This window comes from Chelonia mydas, chromosome 15 (genome assembly GCF_015237465.2).
Source record: "Chelonia mydas isolate rCheMyd1 chromosome 15, rCheMyd1.pri.v2, whole genome shotgun sequence".
Lineage (NCBI taxonomy): Eukaryota > Metazoa > Chordata > Testudines > Cheloniidae > Chelonia > Chelonia mydas.
In genome coordinates, this window is record NC_057856.1 from 32,174,573 (window position 1) to 32,192,218 (window position 17,646).

At 37.7% G+C, this 17,646-nt stretch overlaps 1 protein-coding gene across 4 annotated transcripts in view; it reads right to left on the reverse strand.

The window, feature by feature from the left end:
* Positions 1-17,646, reverse strand: part of PITPNB (phosphatidylinositol transfer protein beta) — a 78,805-nt gene that overhangs the window by 18,051 nt on the left and 43,108 nt on the right. For 3 of the 4 annotated variants that reach the window (XM_037878500.2, XM_037878502.2, XM_037878501.2), the window contains exon 8: positions 9,128-9,205. The exons of the other annotated variant lie outside the window; for it this stretch is intronic. In XM_037878500.2, coding sequence (XP_037734428.1) covers positions 9,128-9,205 — 78 coding nt within the window. The remainder of the gene's footprint in view (positions 1-9,127; positions 9,206-17,646) is intronic. 4 annotated transcript variants of the gene reach the window in all.

Sequence of the window (17,646 nt, forward strand, 5' to 3'; positions counted from 1 at the left end):
AAGCCCTATTTGCATGTCAGGGCAGGCTTCACATTAGAAAGGGGCTTCAGAGAGAAAGAACTTAATTTTTTTTAAATGGGATTTGTATTATTCACTGAAGTTTCCCTACTAATGTCACCCTTGATTAAAAGGGACACTGATTTATTCAGCTAGGCTTTTAAACAAACCTCGACATTAATGTGATATTTGGTTACTTCCTTGTTTGCGCACATGCATCACTGAGGATTACAAGCCTCATGTTAACCTGATGCTCCCTCTGCCATAACTGCACTAGGAGAACTCAACACCTTGTGGTTATTTGTTAAGCAGACTAATGATTTAAATCCAGATTCTAGAACTGGGAAGATATTCATCACCCCGCGCCAAGTTTTAAGACGAGTCATATTTTGGCCTAAATGCCTTGGTCCATTCAATAGAACCTGAGTTAGAGGTGACTTTTATGAAGTCCATTATTCTTACACACCTGAAGTCACAGCATGCCAAGTTTATTTTGTTAGAGAAGCAACAAGTACTTCACTTAATACATTTTCAATTGAAATTGTACGTTAGGTTTGAAATTAGTCATCCTAATTAGGACAGATAATACACGTTTAAATCAGTTTATTTGTACTTACATTAGGTTTGCTTTGTTTTCTGGACATCCAGAGTATAAGGGCAATTCAACAAGTGACAGCAAAGTGAAGTTCAACTAACTTGCTTGACAATATTTATTCTGCTTCCAAAAATCCCTCTAACTGTACTTGAACGCTGTGAGCATTTGTGATAACTTCATGCTAGAGCACATCTATTTTAGGCAAATTATTAAGAATACTAGCATCCATTTTGTCTGTTCCCTTCCATGTTAAAATTAAAATAGGCTATTAAAAATGAATATAAAAATTCTATTTCTTGAGGAAAAACAAAAATAAAAAAATATTCAAAATTATTTGCAGGGGAAATTAAGCAATTTTAGTTTTGGAAAGTATTTTGCCTAGCTCCTCCTTCATCTGACTATATACCTGTCCATTTTTAAAAACGACTAATATGTAGGTTGTTTTATAGGAATGTTTTTCCATTTACATATGATTACTGCAACAAACACTTTAATTTCAAAATAATTTATATAGTGTTCTTTACCTACAATTTACAAGGTTTGGAAGCACTTCTTGCAAACTGTTAAACCCAGCCTATAAATATACTGCACTAAGAAATTACTTTTTAGTTTACATGATCCGAATTAGAGACCCTCTGAAACAATCAGATGAAAAACACAATTAGTGGAGGCCTCTTTAATACCAAGATCTTTGAACATATTTCACTGAAACGCTATTAGCAAGACAGAAGAACTATTAAATCAGAATAATCCTGAAAAATGTGAATATCACAAAACTTATTTTATTGGGATATTCCTTACTACTAAGCAGTTGCGAAGTGACTCCAGAGTATTTAATGTACATTTTATTTTTGTTGGATTCTTTAGATTTTGTATGTCTAGCTTTAAATGTAATCCAAGAGGCTAAACCATGTTTTTAATTTAACAATGCATATTAAGTTACTCTAAGGCCTCTTCTGCATACCAAAGGGAAAGTAATGTATATTTGGGCTATATAACTAAACAAAAAGCTGTGTGTTTGGCTAGAATAGGAAGCAGTCAGTATATGAAGACCACAAGTTCTCATTTCTTATATCTATGGCAAATACATCAGAAGGACTTATTAAAGGTGGAATGCCAGACAAGAGTAAAATTAATTTTTGAAACTAACATTCTTTAACATGACAGATTTTCTGCTGAAAATTTTCTAGATTTTAAAAATATAGCAAAAAGAAAAGGAGGACTTGTGGCACCTTAGAGACTAACAAATTTGAGCATAAGCTTTCATGAGCTACAGCTCACTTAGCAAATACAGACTGATGCAGCTGCTACTCTGAAACTTAAAAATATAGGACACTAGAGCTGAATTATGTGCATTTACTTACTACACTAATTTCTCACTACAGAGCTCTGGTTATCAGTAGTAAGTGAAAATAAGTGTATCCAGAATTGATTCTTATGTTCTGTTTACAAACAGAAGATTTAAAATGCAATGTTTGCTTTATGTGCTGAAACTGCACAAATCTTCAACCCAGGTACCACTAAAAGAGGGAAAGAGAGAGGACAGTTTCAGCAGCCAACCTCCAGCACTCAAAAATCTTGAGTCAGGACCAAAAATCACGAGTTTGGCTTAAAATAATGAACTTAAGAAATAATAAATGTTGGGTTTTTATTTGCCTTCTGATTTTTTAGCCTTTAGGGAATTATGTTTTCAAGCTTCTATGCATCCACGAGGGCTAGAGGGTTACTTTTTAGAAACCGAAGCTTTAAGAAATAAACCAAACATTGTAAGACTCAGAATGAAGTAATGAGATGGAAATACTGGAGCTTTCTGTTACAGAAGGCAGAAGTACAGAGAACACTGGGGATGAGAATGCAGAGAGAAGGTGAGAGGTTTATTTCTCCCAATTTGATCAAGGTCAAGTGTTTCAGTTACTTTGATCAGAACAGGAAAAATTCCATCTGAGTAGGTCACAGCTAAACATTAAGGATGTATAAGGGAACGCATGAGATTCTGATACGCCATCACCTGCCCCACATCTAGAGTGTACTAATTCTCAGAAATGACACTGGCCAACTTGCAGCTTTGTATAGAGACCCGCACTTTGACCACCACCGGGAATTTAAACGGCAAACAAGCATCACTGAGACATTACAAAGCTGTGGATAAGCAAAAGGAAGGGCATGGTCTGTCAGCTCCAGGTGCAAGTCTGCTGTTAAGCATATTGAGGCAATTTGGAAGTCCAGGAGCAGCACGGAGTCTGGAAGGACCCTGAGGCTATGGACCGCTGATGGTCAGTCAGACCCTCTTCCACCCTACCTCACAACCCTTAGATGTAGCAAGCAAGTTGTTCCCCCAACCAATCCCCCACAGGCACCACATGGGGCAGGAAGCCCCCACCTCTTCAGCAAGGGAGGAAGAAAGGTCAGCCAGGCCAGGTGCTCTAACCTCAGAGACCAGTATATGTGGTAAAAGTCCAGCCCCACTCTGGGATAACAGACTTCTCTTGCTGTTTGCTAGTATTGTTAGCCCTGTAGCTCGAGGGGTAGAGGTCTATTACAGAACTAACTCTGTGTGCATGCATTAGGATACAACCTTTAATTACATGATCACATACTACGTTTCCACAGTACCACAGCCTCGATATGCACATATGCTATTATGGTAGCGTTCTAGACTCGAGTTTAATGGATGGGTGGCGGTGGAAATCTGTGAGGGAGTTTAGGTCATCTGTCAAGAGGATGAAAACATCACTGATGTATCTCAGATAAACCTCTGGTTTCGTGGTGCATTTGTCTAGAAATAATTCTTCAAGGTGGCCCATGCAGGCAAGAAGAAACCATGTTTTAACATGATTACTGCAAGTGTGTTGTGGCCCAGTGTTCAGTTATTTTTGTAGCACAAATGCACCATGACTAGCTGATTAAAATGCTAGGCACTTACTGCGGTAACACTTTACATATAATAAACATGACACCTCCAAAGAAATAGTTTTAACATTCAAACTAGTGGCTTCCTGATGAGAAAGCCATTTTTGCTTGATGTTTTAAACAATCTACAGATAAAGAAAGAACTTAAAGCAAAATCTCTAGAGCAAGTACTGAATAAATCCTTATTCCCTTGATGCTCCTGACTTCAAAGGTAGGATTAATCAATCATTTAATGTTCCACAGGAAGCCAAATATCAATTCACAACATTTCATTTCATGTTTTTCACAAGATATTTAAATTAAGTTCATGAAAACATCTGCAAACAGAGAGACCATTACATCAAAATGTATATATTTTTTATTTCAATGAATATTTCATCATTTCTAAGAAGCTTGATAAATCCAAACTGTCTTAGAGTGCAAAGCCAAAGCCTGCTGCAGGAATGATTAATGCAGGAATATGGGCATCAGAACTACTCTGCCTTTGAACATTCTGAGTGAAGTGTGGGATTCTTTTTAAATGTCATCAGTAATACTGAACACTGCACTCTTGTTTGAAAACAGCGGAGATGTAGTTGGACTAGTTAATACAATTAAATCAAATTTCCAGATAATTCTATACCAAAAGATGGGCTATGAGCATTCTTTGAGGAAAGGGGGGTAGGAGATCTTGCTCCAGACCAATAGTGGTACATCAGAATTATAATGTTTCCACCTCTCGCTGCGTTTTACTGGGACACTGAACACTGCAGAGTACTGGAAGGCGCACACACAGAGGATTGTTTTCACTTGGGTTTTTCTACAGTGCTCATCACTGTAGGATCTGAGTGTTGAACAAGATGCCTAGATCGGCATGCTGACCTCCAAGAGGATGCTACTCTTCGTCCACTTCCTACAGCCTGGTTAAGCTCGGTTAATACAAACACTTGTTATCACAGGAAACTTTTGCAAAGAGGCCTTGCCGCACGCTCAGAAAAAAAATCAGCCAGCCCTCAGACCCAATCTACTCTTCTCTGGTAGCTGGTTCCACCAGTTTCCTCAATGAATGGAAAATGCATCCACCAACACTGCATCTTAATCCCTTGATTCTACTGAGGCTACAGAGAAATTAAGATACAAAATCAATTAACCAATTAATCCTTCTGTGCAAATAAGTCACTAAATTGGCCATGAACACCTATCCACATCCATGTTTCATGGTAGTGGAAAGCCCTTGCTGCCAAGTTACACGTTTAAACTAGAATGCTAGCTTGATGTTTTGAAGTCACCATATCTTTCCTCCTGGGAACAGCAAGCAGCCAGTGTCAATATTTTATCCCACAAACCAGTACACAGAGCATCAACTGCTGAAATCCCTCTCCCATGGAGTCCCCTGTACAAGCACTCATTACTGAGCCAATAAGCTGCTGCTACAACATTGAGATAAAATACAGATTTTCAGGGTCTGCACAGCCTGACTGTCAGGGGATCCACTCTTTCACCATGCTGCAAATCAGGATATACAGCCACAGACACTGCCACCAGTTCCCATTAGGTGAGCAATTTAGCCTTACTGTGCCTTTGAACTCTTTAAGGTCTGGTTTACACTTAGAACTTGGGACAGTTCGTAACACTCAGAGCTATTACTTTATGCTGTCTGCAGACTCAAGTACACTCATTTCACATTCTGATTCTTTGCAACCAAAGAGAGGAAACTTTTTAAAATGAAATCTGGGGACAATTATGCAATACATTTCTACAAGAAACATTCAGCCAGCTGAGGCCAATTCATCATACCAGAGCAGACCAGAGCAGAGCATATAAAATCATATCAATGTTTCACTCCAAATCTCACCTCATTTAAAGCACCGTCATTTGAACTTACTCCCACCCAGGACATGCAACACCACAGAACACAAGTCTCAACACACCCGAAAACTTAAGATCGCTCTACCATGAAAGCCACACCCACAATGGCTCAGCCTCTAGCTGAAGTATATTTTTATCCTTCTATTCGAGGGCTGCTTCAGGGGACGTAGGCTGCCCCCATATGGCAAATTCTAATCACAGAGGGCTTGATCTCAGCTTCAGAGATGAGCAACCATTCTGAGAAAGATAGAAAGCTACCCATGCTAGATCAGACTACTGGTCTATCAAGTCCAGAATACCACTACTAGTAAGGCAGCCACAACCTGATGCTTCAGAAGGCAAAAAAGACAACACTATAAAGCACCTTGCTGACTATACAGTGCAGAAGGAGCTGAATTATTGGTCCCAGCTTCTGTGAGAAGATTTCCAAGGCAGGTCTGTATCTCAAGAATGAAACAAGGGAGCCACTACCATATCTGGATGACCACCCATCAAGTTATGCACCAAAATAATACCAATAAATTAAGCCTGTTTACACAGAAAGGTGACACTAATGTTAACAGAGCTTTCAAAGAATTTAATATTTCTCTTTACAAAACAAACCTTTCCCCACATAAAACTAAGAGAAAAGCTAAAATTCAATCAACCCAGGCACGATTATTATTATTATTTTTTACTAAACATGTGAACAAGCAGCATGTTAATGCAATTAAGACCACCACTATGGTATTTGTAGCCATGACTACTGAGACACAGGCCTGAAGGCTCTGCCTTGAGGCAAAAATGTGAGTCAAGTTACTGTTTAAATCACTCATCACTATGCACACAAGCCATGTAATAGAAGGTTGATTCCTAAATAATGAAAAATATGAGAGACACATATTCCAAAGGATAAGTGTGTACATGTATCAGAACCAAGAGTTCAAGAACCCAAATGCACACCTAAACAAGGTGTATGATCTCATCTAAACTCATAAATTAAGCACCAGCATAAGCAGCTCCATTGTTGCAGGGGCCTCAGTGAACTATAGCTATGAGTTAGAGTACCAGACACACAACAGGGCAAAGAGAGGTTGGGCTTTGCTTTCATTCAACTGTTGCTTTCTTTGTTTTCGTTTACCAGCACCTTACTTTTTCCTTCCCCATTGGCCACTTCCCTCTTATTTTTATAAATTCTTCCTATTCAGCTCCTGTTAGTCCAAGGAATAAGAGTGAACAGAGTTAAGTTTCTTTGGACAAAAAGGGAGTTAAGCATCTGTTAATGACATAGTATTAGGACTGTCGATTAATTGCAATTAACTCATGCAATTAACTCAAAAAATTAATCACAATTAATCACAGTTTTAATCACATTGTTAAAGAACAGAATACCAATTGAAATTTATAAAATATTTTTGGATGTTTCTATTTTTTCAAATATATCTATTTCAATTACAACACAGAATACAAAGTGTACACTGCTTACTTCACATTATTTTTTATTACAAATATCTGCACTATAAAAATGATAAAAACAGTATTTTTCAATTCACCTCATACAAATACTGTAGTGCAATCTCTATCATGAAAGTGCAACTTATAAATGTAGATTTTTTGTTTTTGTTACATAACTGCACTCAAAAACACAATGCAAAATTTTAGAGCCTACAAGTCCACTCAGTCCTACTTCTCATTCAGCCAATCACTGAGAAAAACAAGTTGGTTTACATTTACGGGAGATAATGCTGCCCACTTAATTACAATGTCACTAGAAAGTGAGAATAAGTGTTTGCAAGGGGACTTTTGTAGCAGGTATGTCAAGGTATTTACATGCCAGATATGCTAAACGTTCATATGGCCCTTCATGCTTCGGCCGCCATTCCAGAGGATATGCTTCCACGCTGTTGATGCCCCTTAAAAAAATAAAGCTTTAATTAAATTTGTGACTGAACTCCTTGGGAGAAGAACTGTATGGTCTCCGGCTCTATTTTACCCGCATTCTGCCATATATTTCATGTTATAACAGTCTTGAATGATGACTCAGCACCTATCGTTCATTTTAAGAACACTTTTACTGCAGATCTGACAAAACGCAAAGAAGGTACCACTGTGACATTCCTAAAATAACCACAGCACTCAACCCAAGGTTTAGGAATCGGAAGTGCCTTCCAAAATCTGAGAAGGATGAGGTGTGGAGCATGCTTTCAGAAGTCTTAAAAGAGCAACACTCCAAAGTGCAAATTTCAGAACCCGAACCACCAAAAAAAGAAAATCAACCTTCTACTGGTGGCATCTGACTTAAGATGATGAAAATGAACATAAGGTCTGCCTGCACTGCTTTGGATCGTTATCAAGTAGAACCCATCATCAGCATGGACGCATGACCTCTAGAATGGTGGCTGAAGCATGAAAGGACATATGAATCTTTAGTGCATCTGGCATGTAAATATCTTGCGAAGCCAGTTGCACCAGTGCCATGAGAACGCCTGTTCTCACTTTCAGGTGAGATTCTGAACAAGAAGCGGGCAGCATTATTTCCTGCAAATGTAAACAAACTTGTTTGTCTGAGCAATTAGCTGAACAAGAAATACAACTGAGTGGACTTGTAGGCTCTGAAGTTTTACATTGTTTTGTTTTTGAATGCAGTTTTTTTTTGTACATAATTCTACATTTGTAAGTTCAACTTTCATGATGAAGTGAGCACTGTACCCACTCTATTCAGTATTATAATTGAAATCAATACATTTGAAAATGTAGAAAACATCCAAAAATATTTAAATAAATGGTATTCTATTTATTTATTTAAAGTGCACGGTTCATTTTTTAAAAAAGCGAGCAATAGCCCTACATAGTATAATAGGATGCATAGGGCTTGGCAATCATGAAAGGTGGCAAGGTCCCAGACTACAGAACCTTGCAATATAAAATGAGACACACAACAACAAAGGATCAGGAGGACAGACAATGGGTCATACAACGCTAAGAGAAGCTGAGTAATGGAAGGTTTTGTAGCAGTAGGGATGGTCAGATACCAAAACAAAAACTCTGGGAGGCATGTTGGATTCTTTGATCAGCCAGTATAGAAAATTTGCCTCAAGGAATCCACACACAGTCCGTAATACACTTCTAATATCATTTTGATGCAGAACCAGGGAAAAATCAGTGAACCAGCATATTTTTCTGTTTACCAACTCGTGTAGTAAATGTTTGTATTTATAAAAGATGCACATCCAGATAAATCAGCCTCCCAATAGCACCCCTCCAAATACAATTAAACAAGGGTCAGAAAAGTTAACTTGTTCTTATGATCTCTTTTGAGAGAGTTAAGTTAGCTAATCATCAGATTTACCCAGGGATTCTTCAAATTTAAAAACACGAAGTTACTCCCAATTATAGCTTCTTGCAGTCTAAAACTACTTCAAATGGCAAACCTCGGACAGTGTCTTTAGGACATGGACTCACATAGAATTCATTGTAGTACGAAATTCAGCTGTGCATTTATAACAAAGATGTTATTACTTTTTTCAATATAACAATTCCGTAATTAATCTTATGATCCCAAAAGATTAAATCACTGTCTATGTTTAACATTAGTACAGTATTTTTGTAATAGTGACAGACTGGGTATATTTTGTTTGCTAACGTAACAGATGCACTGACTTTATTTAACTGGATTTGAAAAGAAAAGAAACTGAAGTATATTCCTGCCATCTCAGTATTAACTTAAGACACCACAAACTCTTCAAGGCCCTCAAGAGCTGTCAAATGTTTACTTTCAGTAAGGTCAGCTCACAATACCTTCCAGTTAGGCCCCAAAGGTCCTCTCTTGGTCTTCACCGATTGAAACAATACTGGGTCCTCATCAGCTTTATAGTCCTGAAAAGAGAGAAAAGCTAGACAGTCAGAGGAAAAGCTAAGACACAACCAGAGCAAAGCAGCAAAATTACTGAACCAAATAGGGATAGAAGGGACCTCGAGAAGTCATCAAGTCCAGCCCCTGCACTGTGGCAGGACCAAGTAAACCTACCCCATCCCCGGCAGGTGTTGGTCAAACCTGTTTTTAAAAACCTTCTAATGACAGGGATTCCACAATCTCCCTTGGAAGCCTGTTCCAGAGCTTAACTACCCTGAAAGTTTTTTTGTTTAATACCTAACCTAAACCTCCTTTCCATCAGAAGGAGGATTATGCTTATTACTTCTTGTACTACCTTCAGTAGACATGGAGAATAATTGATCGTGTTTTTTGTTTTTTTTTTTTTAAACAGCCCTTACCATATAGTAACTCCTCACTTAACGTCCTAGTTATGTTTTTTAAAAATGCAACTTTAAGCGAAACAATGTTAAGCAAATCCAATTTCCCCATAAGAATTAATGTAAATAGGGGGAGTTAGTTATCCAATAGGCCAGTACCCAGTCAAAGAAGAAAATTAGATTGATTTGGCATAATTTGTTCTTGACAAATTCATGCTAGCTATTCTTTATAACCCTATTATCCTCTAGTTGTTTACAAACTGATTTAATAATATAAGCCAGGATCCTTTTGATGTTCAGCTGGCTAGTCTATATTTCCGCAGGTCCTCTTTATTCCCCTTTTTAAAGACAGATACTATGTTTGCCCTCCTCCAGTCTTCTGGGACCTCACTTGTCCTTCATTACTTCTCAAAGATAATTGCTAACAGTTGTGAGATTGCATCAGCTAGTTCCTTATGGACCCTAGGATGAATTTAATCAGGCCCCACTTACTTGAATACATCTTATTTATCTAAATGTTCTTTAACCTGTTCTCTTGCTATTTTGGCTTGCATTCCTTCCCCTTTGTTATTAATATTCATTGAATGGCAACCAGATACTCCATACATTTTTTAGTGAAGACTGCAGCAAAATAGGCATTGAACACCTCAGCTTTTTTAATGTCCTCAGTAATTAGCTCTCCTTCTCCGATAAGTAGCAGTCCAACACTTTCCTTTGTCACTCTCTTGCTTCCAATGTATTTAAAGAACCTCTTATTGCCTTTTATGTCCCTTAGAAAGGCTACTGCACAAAATACCTGCTGATTTTGTTCCTAAATTCTTGGGCTATTCTATTTACTCCTTAGCAATTTGCCTAGTTATACTTTCTGTATTATTCCTGTTTGATTTTCAGGTCACTAAAGAGCTCTTGATGAAGCCATATTGGCCTCCTACTATTCTTCCTATCTTTCCTTTGCATCCTTTTGGGGCACTCTGGAACAAAGTTTTGTTTTTATTTGTATTTGGTTCCCCTCCCCCAGAATTGCTTCTCCATTGCCTGCAGACAAAGACCTTGTTATTGTTACATGTTTACATAACTAGGACTCAGGAGTCCCTTTCTGGACCAATACCCCATGTATTAAATACTGTACAAATACAAAGGTAGACACTATCCTTGGTCCACAGAGTTTACGAACTGAATCGACAAAGTATAAACATCTATACATGAACTGTTTTGCGTTGTAATTACATAACTATCAAAATTTCCGCAACTCCCCCTCAGGCTAGTAATCACACATTGGCTGATTTTTTACATTACGGAGGAAGTAGGTATATAATATTTGAGAGAGAAGGGGCAGATATCCAGTGCTAGGCCATTTACACTACCCTCAGATTGTAAACTGCTTTGAACAGTTCACTTTAAGCAAGAGCACAGAACATTTTCCCACCAACTTACACAATATAGAAAAATGCCAAGTAACTAAAATGAAGCGAAACAAGACCAAAGGTGCTAAATGTTTATGAGCTATAATTTACTTTAAGCATTTCTATAGGCCTCATGTTTATAGTATCTGAGCACAATATTGATTAGGAAGTTAGGACCTAGGAGTGAAGCCATAGGGATAGAAGCCATCACCAACAAAATGCCGGACAGTGAGAAAGGAAAAAAACTCCTGGAACGTCTTCAGATGTTCATCAAATTGGTTTTAAGAGGTTTTCGGATAGAATGTCCCATGACCAGAAACAAACTTGACTGTACATTTGCTAGATGAATTTATAACAGTTACACATCATTTCATGTAGTCAAAATTCCTTACATCCTATATTTTTTCCATAAATTGTGCCTAATTTTAAAGTACCATGTAGGAAATGGCTTGCAGGAAATCGGAGTTCCAAAGCAGATGTGTAGTAACACAGTTGGCATTCTCATGTGTCTAGTGTCTGATGGACAGAGCAATATGCGCAATCAACTTGACAGTAAAAACTTCACAACCAGTGTTTTCTCACTTTTGCAATGGAATGTGTAATCACCACACAGCCCAATATATCGCTGACCTGCTTAAAACTATTAACTGGATCCAGGGAAAGTTATTTCACTTCTGACCAACAAGGCTAATATGAAAGATGCTTGGCCTTTGTTGATAAACGAGCATCCACATCATCTGTATTATGGATGTGATGCCCATATGATGCTGCTTTTCATTGGTTATTAGGACAAGACAACTTTCTCATCATGCGTCAAAAATCAAGAGCATTTTCAAGTTTCTCAAAAACCAAAAAATATATACTAGCAGCCATTTTTCAGCATCATTTAGTACTTTACTTACACTGAGGAAGCGCTGACATACTCAATGGGTATCTATTAAATGTCTAAAAGATCTTCAAATATGCAAGAAGTCTCCTCATATTTGCTGCTGCTGAAGAAGGGGTGGCTGGGTGTTACCCCCAAATCAGCACTGACATTCTTGAAGATGGTCTTTTGGATGCAAAACTCTAAATTCATTTTATTGCTCGAAACCATAGCTCAGTCCATTCCGAATATGGAAAATTATAGTTCTACGGTGTCTGGTGCCAAGAATGAGTTCCTGAACATTTATGAGAACACCGAACACGGTTCACTTAAAAATGCTGAAGAAAAAGATAATAAAATAGTATCATGGAAAAAACAAGAGATCACTCCTGGACATAATCTTGATCTAGGCTTCCAGGGCTAAGACCTTTCTGACAATGAATTCGCTTCAGCTTGTGACCTCAAAGTGGCTGTTACAATTTTTAAAGACTATACAAATGAACAAACAATTCTCATGGAGGTAGCAAGTTATAAAGCAAGAAGTATCCCATTAAGTTGTAAAAGAAGGTGGCATGCAAGCTCAGCAGTTGAATCTAAACAGCTTGCTCATTCAGCATAGTGGAAAGGGTTGCATTTTAACTATGAAAAAAGAAAAGGAGTACTTGTGGCACCTTAGAGACTAACCAATTTATCTGAGCATAAGCTTTCGTGAGCACAGCTCACTTCATCGGATGCATCGGATGAAGTGAGCTGTAGCTCACGAAAGCTTATGCTCAGATAAATTGGTTAGTCTCTAAGGTGCCACAAGTACTCCTTTTCTTTTTGCGAATACAGACTAACATGGATGCTACTCTGAAACCATTCTAGCTATGGTGACAAAAATTATTTTAACACTTCCATATACTACTGCATGTATGGAATGAAAACGGTCAGTTTGGGGAGTCATCCAGTCAAAAACCAGAAACAGACTGAAGATCTCTACTGTGGGGACACTGGTCACCAGGTATCACAATTTAAGATTAGTGAAGTAAATGGCAGCTGAAGAGTTGACTCAATATTCATCAGATACGAGGAAGGAGATGATGAATTTGAAGATGACAAGGATATAGATGAAGCAATTGAAGCCGATTCAGAAAAAGATAATAATGAAAAAGCAAGATGGTTGAAAAGGAAGATTGAGCTACTGATGAATTTGAAGGCAATGACCACAAAGATATAGATGAAGTAAATAATGAAAAGCAAGATGCCTGAGGACTTGGCATGCTGCCTATGTTGCATAAATCCACTAATGACTTCTTACCTTTTATAGTTGCTATTTGATTGTTTTGTTTAATTTTCAGTTCTTTTGTAACTATTCAGTCTTGAACAACATTCACATTTAAATGCTAACTTATCATTGCTAAAATAACGTTAATAACTTCATTTAATTTTTATGCTACGTTCAAAACAATTAGATACAAAAGTGGCAGACACTATTAAAAAACCCCAACACAAGAAACAGAGAGACACAGGGGATATAACTATGGACAATGTAAATGAAGCTTGGTTTATATCATTTTTTTAAAAGATTGAGGGGATAGGACTGATGCCTAATCAGGATAAGATTTGTGGAGTGAGAAGAGAGAACTATCACAAAGAAGTTACAGGTATTTCCTGAAGCCTGCCTCAGAGGCTGTTGCAGGGAATAATGTTTGCAGAGTGTTTTGAAGATGAAAAGTGAAATTAAACTGTCATCTCTTTTACTGCATCCCTTAAGTGTTATCAATCCCTAGGCAGAGACATAGCAACTGAATCAAACAAGTCACTTAATACTAAACTTAGAACACCTTCCTTTCCTCCTTCCTGGAAAAAAAGTTTAAGACAACCAGATAAGGGTCAATTGCAGAAAGTACATAGTTTAGAATAGTCCATTTTCTCTGTGGCTAGATCAGGTCCCAGTAGTCAAGGGCATGAGCAATTGTATTTGGCACAAACATACAATATAGCACTCAGGATCTTATAATACAAAACACACAGAGTTGTTTATACAAAGTGATCTTACTAACAGGAACTGCCAGAAGAGACTAATACAAGAGCCCACCTAGCCCAGTAACCTGTGTCAGAGTGGCCAGCACTGGATGCTTCAGGAAATGTTACCAAAAATTCAATTGTGGACAATTATGGAATAACTCTAAATAGTAGTCAGTGATTGATTTATCCCATAAGGGTTTATATCACTTCAACAACAAAAAACATCCTGACTAATGTAACTGCAAAGGTGCCATATAAAGTATCTAATCCTTTCTTTCAACCATCAATTCCTAACCTCAGTGATCTCTTCTGGCAGATTTTCAATTTCACTGGATTTCCCGTTGATCTTGTATTATAAGACAGGGCAAGTAGGAACTCCCACCAGGTCTTCTCTATACCATTCATTCTTGTTGAATGCAAGGCAAAGTCACAATTCAAGATGGAAAGAACAAGCAGCATATGATGGTCACAACCCTGGTGAGCATTTCTCAACCCATCAGAACCAGTTCTGTTTCTTCATCCTTTATTTGCAACAAATGCCACAGGAACTCAAGAGACAGAAGTACTAATTTAAGACTGAAAATTCTGTAGCTGGCATATGCATCCATCCTTCACTACACTGAAGTTAGTGTCATACCATCATACAAAGAACTCAACTGCATATTGTATTTTTAAATCTAGAATTCTCCACTACAGGTAGAAGGGAGCTAAAACGAGCTCCAATTTGAAATTTCAGCTTCACTGGACCATGGCAGCCTATTCAGCTGCCAAAGTGCAGCTAATAAGCAAGCTAGTAAGTGTTGTCTGATAAAACAGGATGCAACACAGCTAGTTATTCCTGCAGAAGAATTTTCTGTTAACTACCATTTTATTGGGTGGCACGAGATGAGCATTTTCAAAATGAAAACAGTTTGTCTCCACATTTTAGTGGGTGGATAGAAATCTAGTTAGGAAGATTTTACAGCAAATCATTCAAAAATATAATTACAAAGTTGGATAAAGAATAGAATGAAGTTTTCAGGAGAAGAAAAATCTAGTCAGGTGGGTTTAAAAACATGTTTGGGCTTGATGAGGACTGTAGGCTGAACATTAAGTTGGCCTGGTGCCCTCAACAAAGAAAGGGGGACATCAAAATAGATCTGCAACCGAAGGAATCTCTCTCAAATCACTTCGTGCTGCTTATTCACATAATGAAATTAAAAATAAATACTCTAATTGTGGCATTTTAGGGCTGGTCTACCCTGGAAACTTCCACAGCATAGCTATGTCTCTGGGGTGTGAAAAATCTACCTCCCCCTGAGAGACGTAATTAAACCAACCTAACCCCTAGTGTAGATAGCGCTGTGTCGATGGAAGAATGCTTCTGTTGACGTAGCTCCCACCTCTGAGGGAGGCAGATTATCTGTGCCAATGAGACAACCCCTCCCATGAGTGTAGATGCTCTGTCTGCCAAAGTGCTACAGTGACAGCAGTTTAAGTGTAGACATACCCTCAGTGATGACTAATGTATTAAGCAGAGAAACTGGATGAACTGACAGGATGAAGAGATGAGATGAACTGGGTTTACAAAAATCTTCAATAGCAATTTTAAAATGAAGTTAGAAAAAATAAGTGTTATTTGTTTAGCTATTTTGCTTGCACATTTAAGTCTCTAAGTTAAGCCCTTGTCTGGTTTTAGTCAGTTCTTACTATTCATTTGCTACACAAATTAAAGCCATTTAGGAGGTCAGCATCGCTGCTCACAAACTTAATGGGAAATCTGTGCTTTACTTCTTAATCAAAATAGGAATAATCAAAATGGAAACTAATTAACTATGTGCACAGATCCACTGGGAGCAGAGATTATAGCCCATATTATTTCACTGTTAAGTGATGTTGCAATATTCTGAATGACAAACCGGTTTTATATACATAATCAATGCCATATAATAAAGTATTTTAGAATCGTGACAGATTTGAATCATTTGCATTAAGACAACAATCCACATTACTGGCAATGTAAAGAAAATGCAAAATTCTTACAGAATTGGTACACTTTGGTATTTTTTTTTTTTATAACCATCTCAGGAGAGACTGCTTCTCTTACCTCAGTAGTCTACTGCAGTCAAAGCAAGCATTATCCAAAACTAAGTTTTTGAAGACTATGGACTTCGCTATCAAGGTAGCTAGTCAGCAAGTCAGAGTGGCCAACAGATTAGTTTAGAAGAACCTAAAATGTTGGAGTTGGACTTAAACACTGAGGGGTTGCATAGGGTGTCTTGGAGCAGCCCAAAGCCAGACAACGCCATACTGTTCATAAATACAAGGTATTGTTTGTTATTAGTTATCTATCACCACTGCTTTTACTTCCAAATTTCATCCACAAAAGGTGAAGCTCGTGTTGAAAAGAAAGACAATTTGCCAGTGACAATGAGCCACTGCTCATGCCGCTTCATATGAGAGGCAGCAAAGATTCACTGTCAAAGAATGCTGTGCAGTTTAGCATAGAACATGCATAATTGTTACCACCCTAGAAAGTGGGACTGTCAAATCCACTTCAAAACCTAGCAGCTAAAACAGTCTCTTGCTCAGACCTTATTTTTCAAAAATAGTGTGTAAATAAATCACTACCTAGACACCTGTAATATTAAGCACCACTTACTAATGAGACAAATGACTGGGTTGATTTAAATGACAAAGATGTATCTAATTTTATAGCTACAATGAAGCCTGACTTCAGCAACCATCCAAAGGACTAGCAAAAATCTGAACAAAAGAGGTGGGTCTATCAACTGGTCAGCACTAACTAAGGATATTTTTAAAAGTCCTCAAGAGTGGGGTTGCCTGTTGGAGGTCCTGCTTAGAGTCGTTTTCATCCAAGTGTATAATAGGTAAGGCACTTTACCAATACTATTGTTAGTAATTGCCAGTGATACCACCTATAACCCCCATTTTGAGAGCTTTAGAATGGAAGTAGGAATTGACCACAATGGAAATTTGACATATGCCTGAGACTAACTTAGATTCTTCTTCCTCACTGTAGAATTCATAAGAGGAGACACTGCAAGGTTGTTGTCTTTTTGTAGAAAAAATTGTTTTAAAAGTTATATAGAAATGTTTTCATGATTGTATTTTAATATTGCAGTAAGAACAGATGAGGGGGATGAAAGATGACTAAAACCACAAATTACTGAAGTACAGTTGGAAGTAATGACATTAAGAAAGGAAATGTTAACTTGACATCTTTCTAGCAGCCTGGTTAACAAGACTATGGAAGATCATTAGGCTAGAAAAGAGGTCAGACAATGCAGACTTTGTAGTGGTCTATTACTTATTTCTTGCAACAGATGAACTGGAAGACTCAGAAGGTCCTCTTCAACCAACTGATACCCATGGAAATTCAGCTTTTGCTCATGTGCAGTTTTCACTACTGATACATCTAAACACAGCACATATCAACAAGATAAACTGGAGAAGCTGCTCTGAAGCTATTCTGGGCCACCAAGTAAATACACTTAAAAACAAAACAAACCATGAACATGTATCCAACAGATTGCAACATTTCCTTGTTCACCGGTGTATTCAATATGCACTTCAAAAACTGCCTAAATACTTCTTTATCCAAAGACTCGGATGGCTCAAAAACTGTTTTCATGTCTAATCATGTTTTATAACCTTTCATGAAGGTTTTCTACCTCACCTGTCTCACTTCTGAAAAAAAATGATACAAAAAAAGTTTGAAAAAACATTAAAAGCCCAAGCAAACCCACTAACCAGACAATTCTACAAAAGTGCTCTCAATGGTGTTA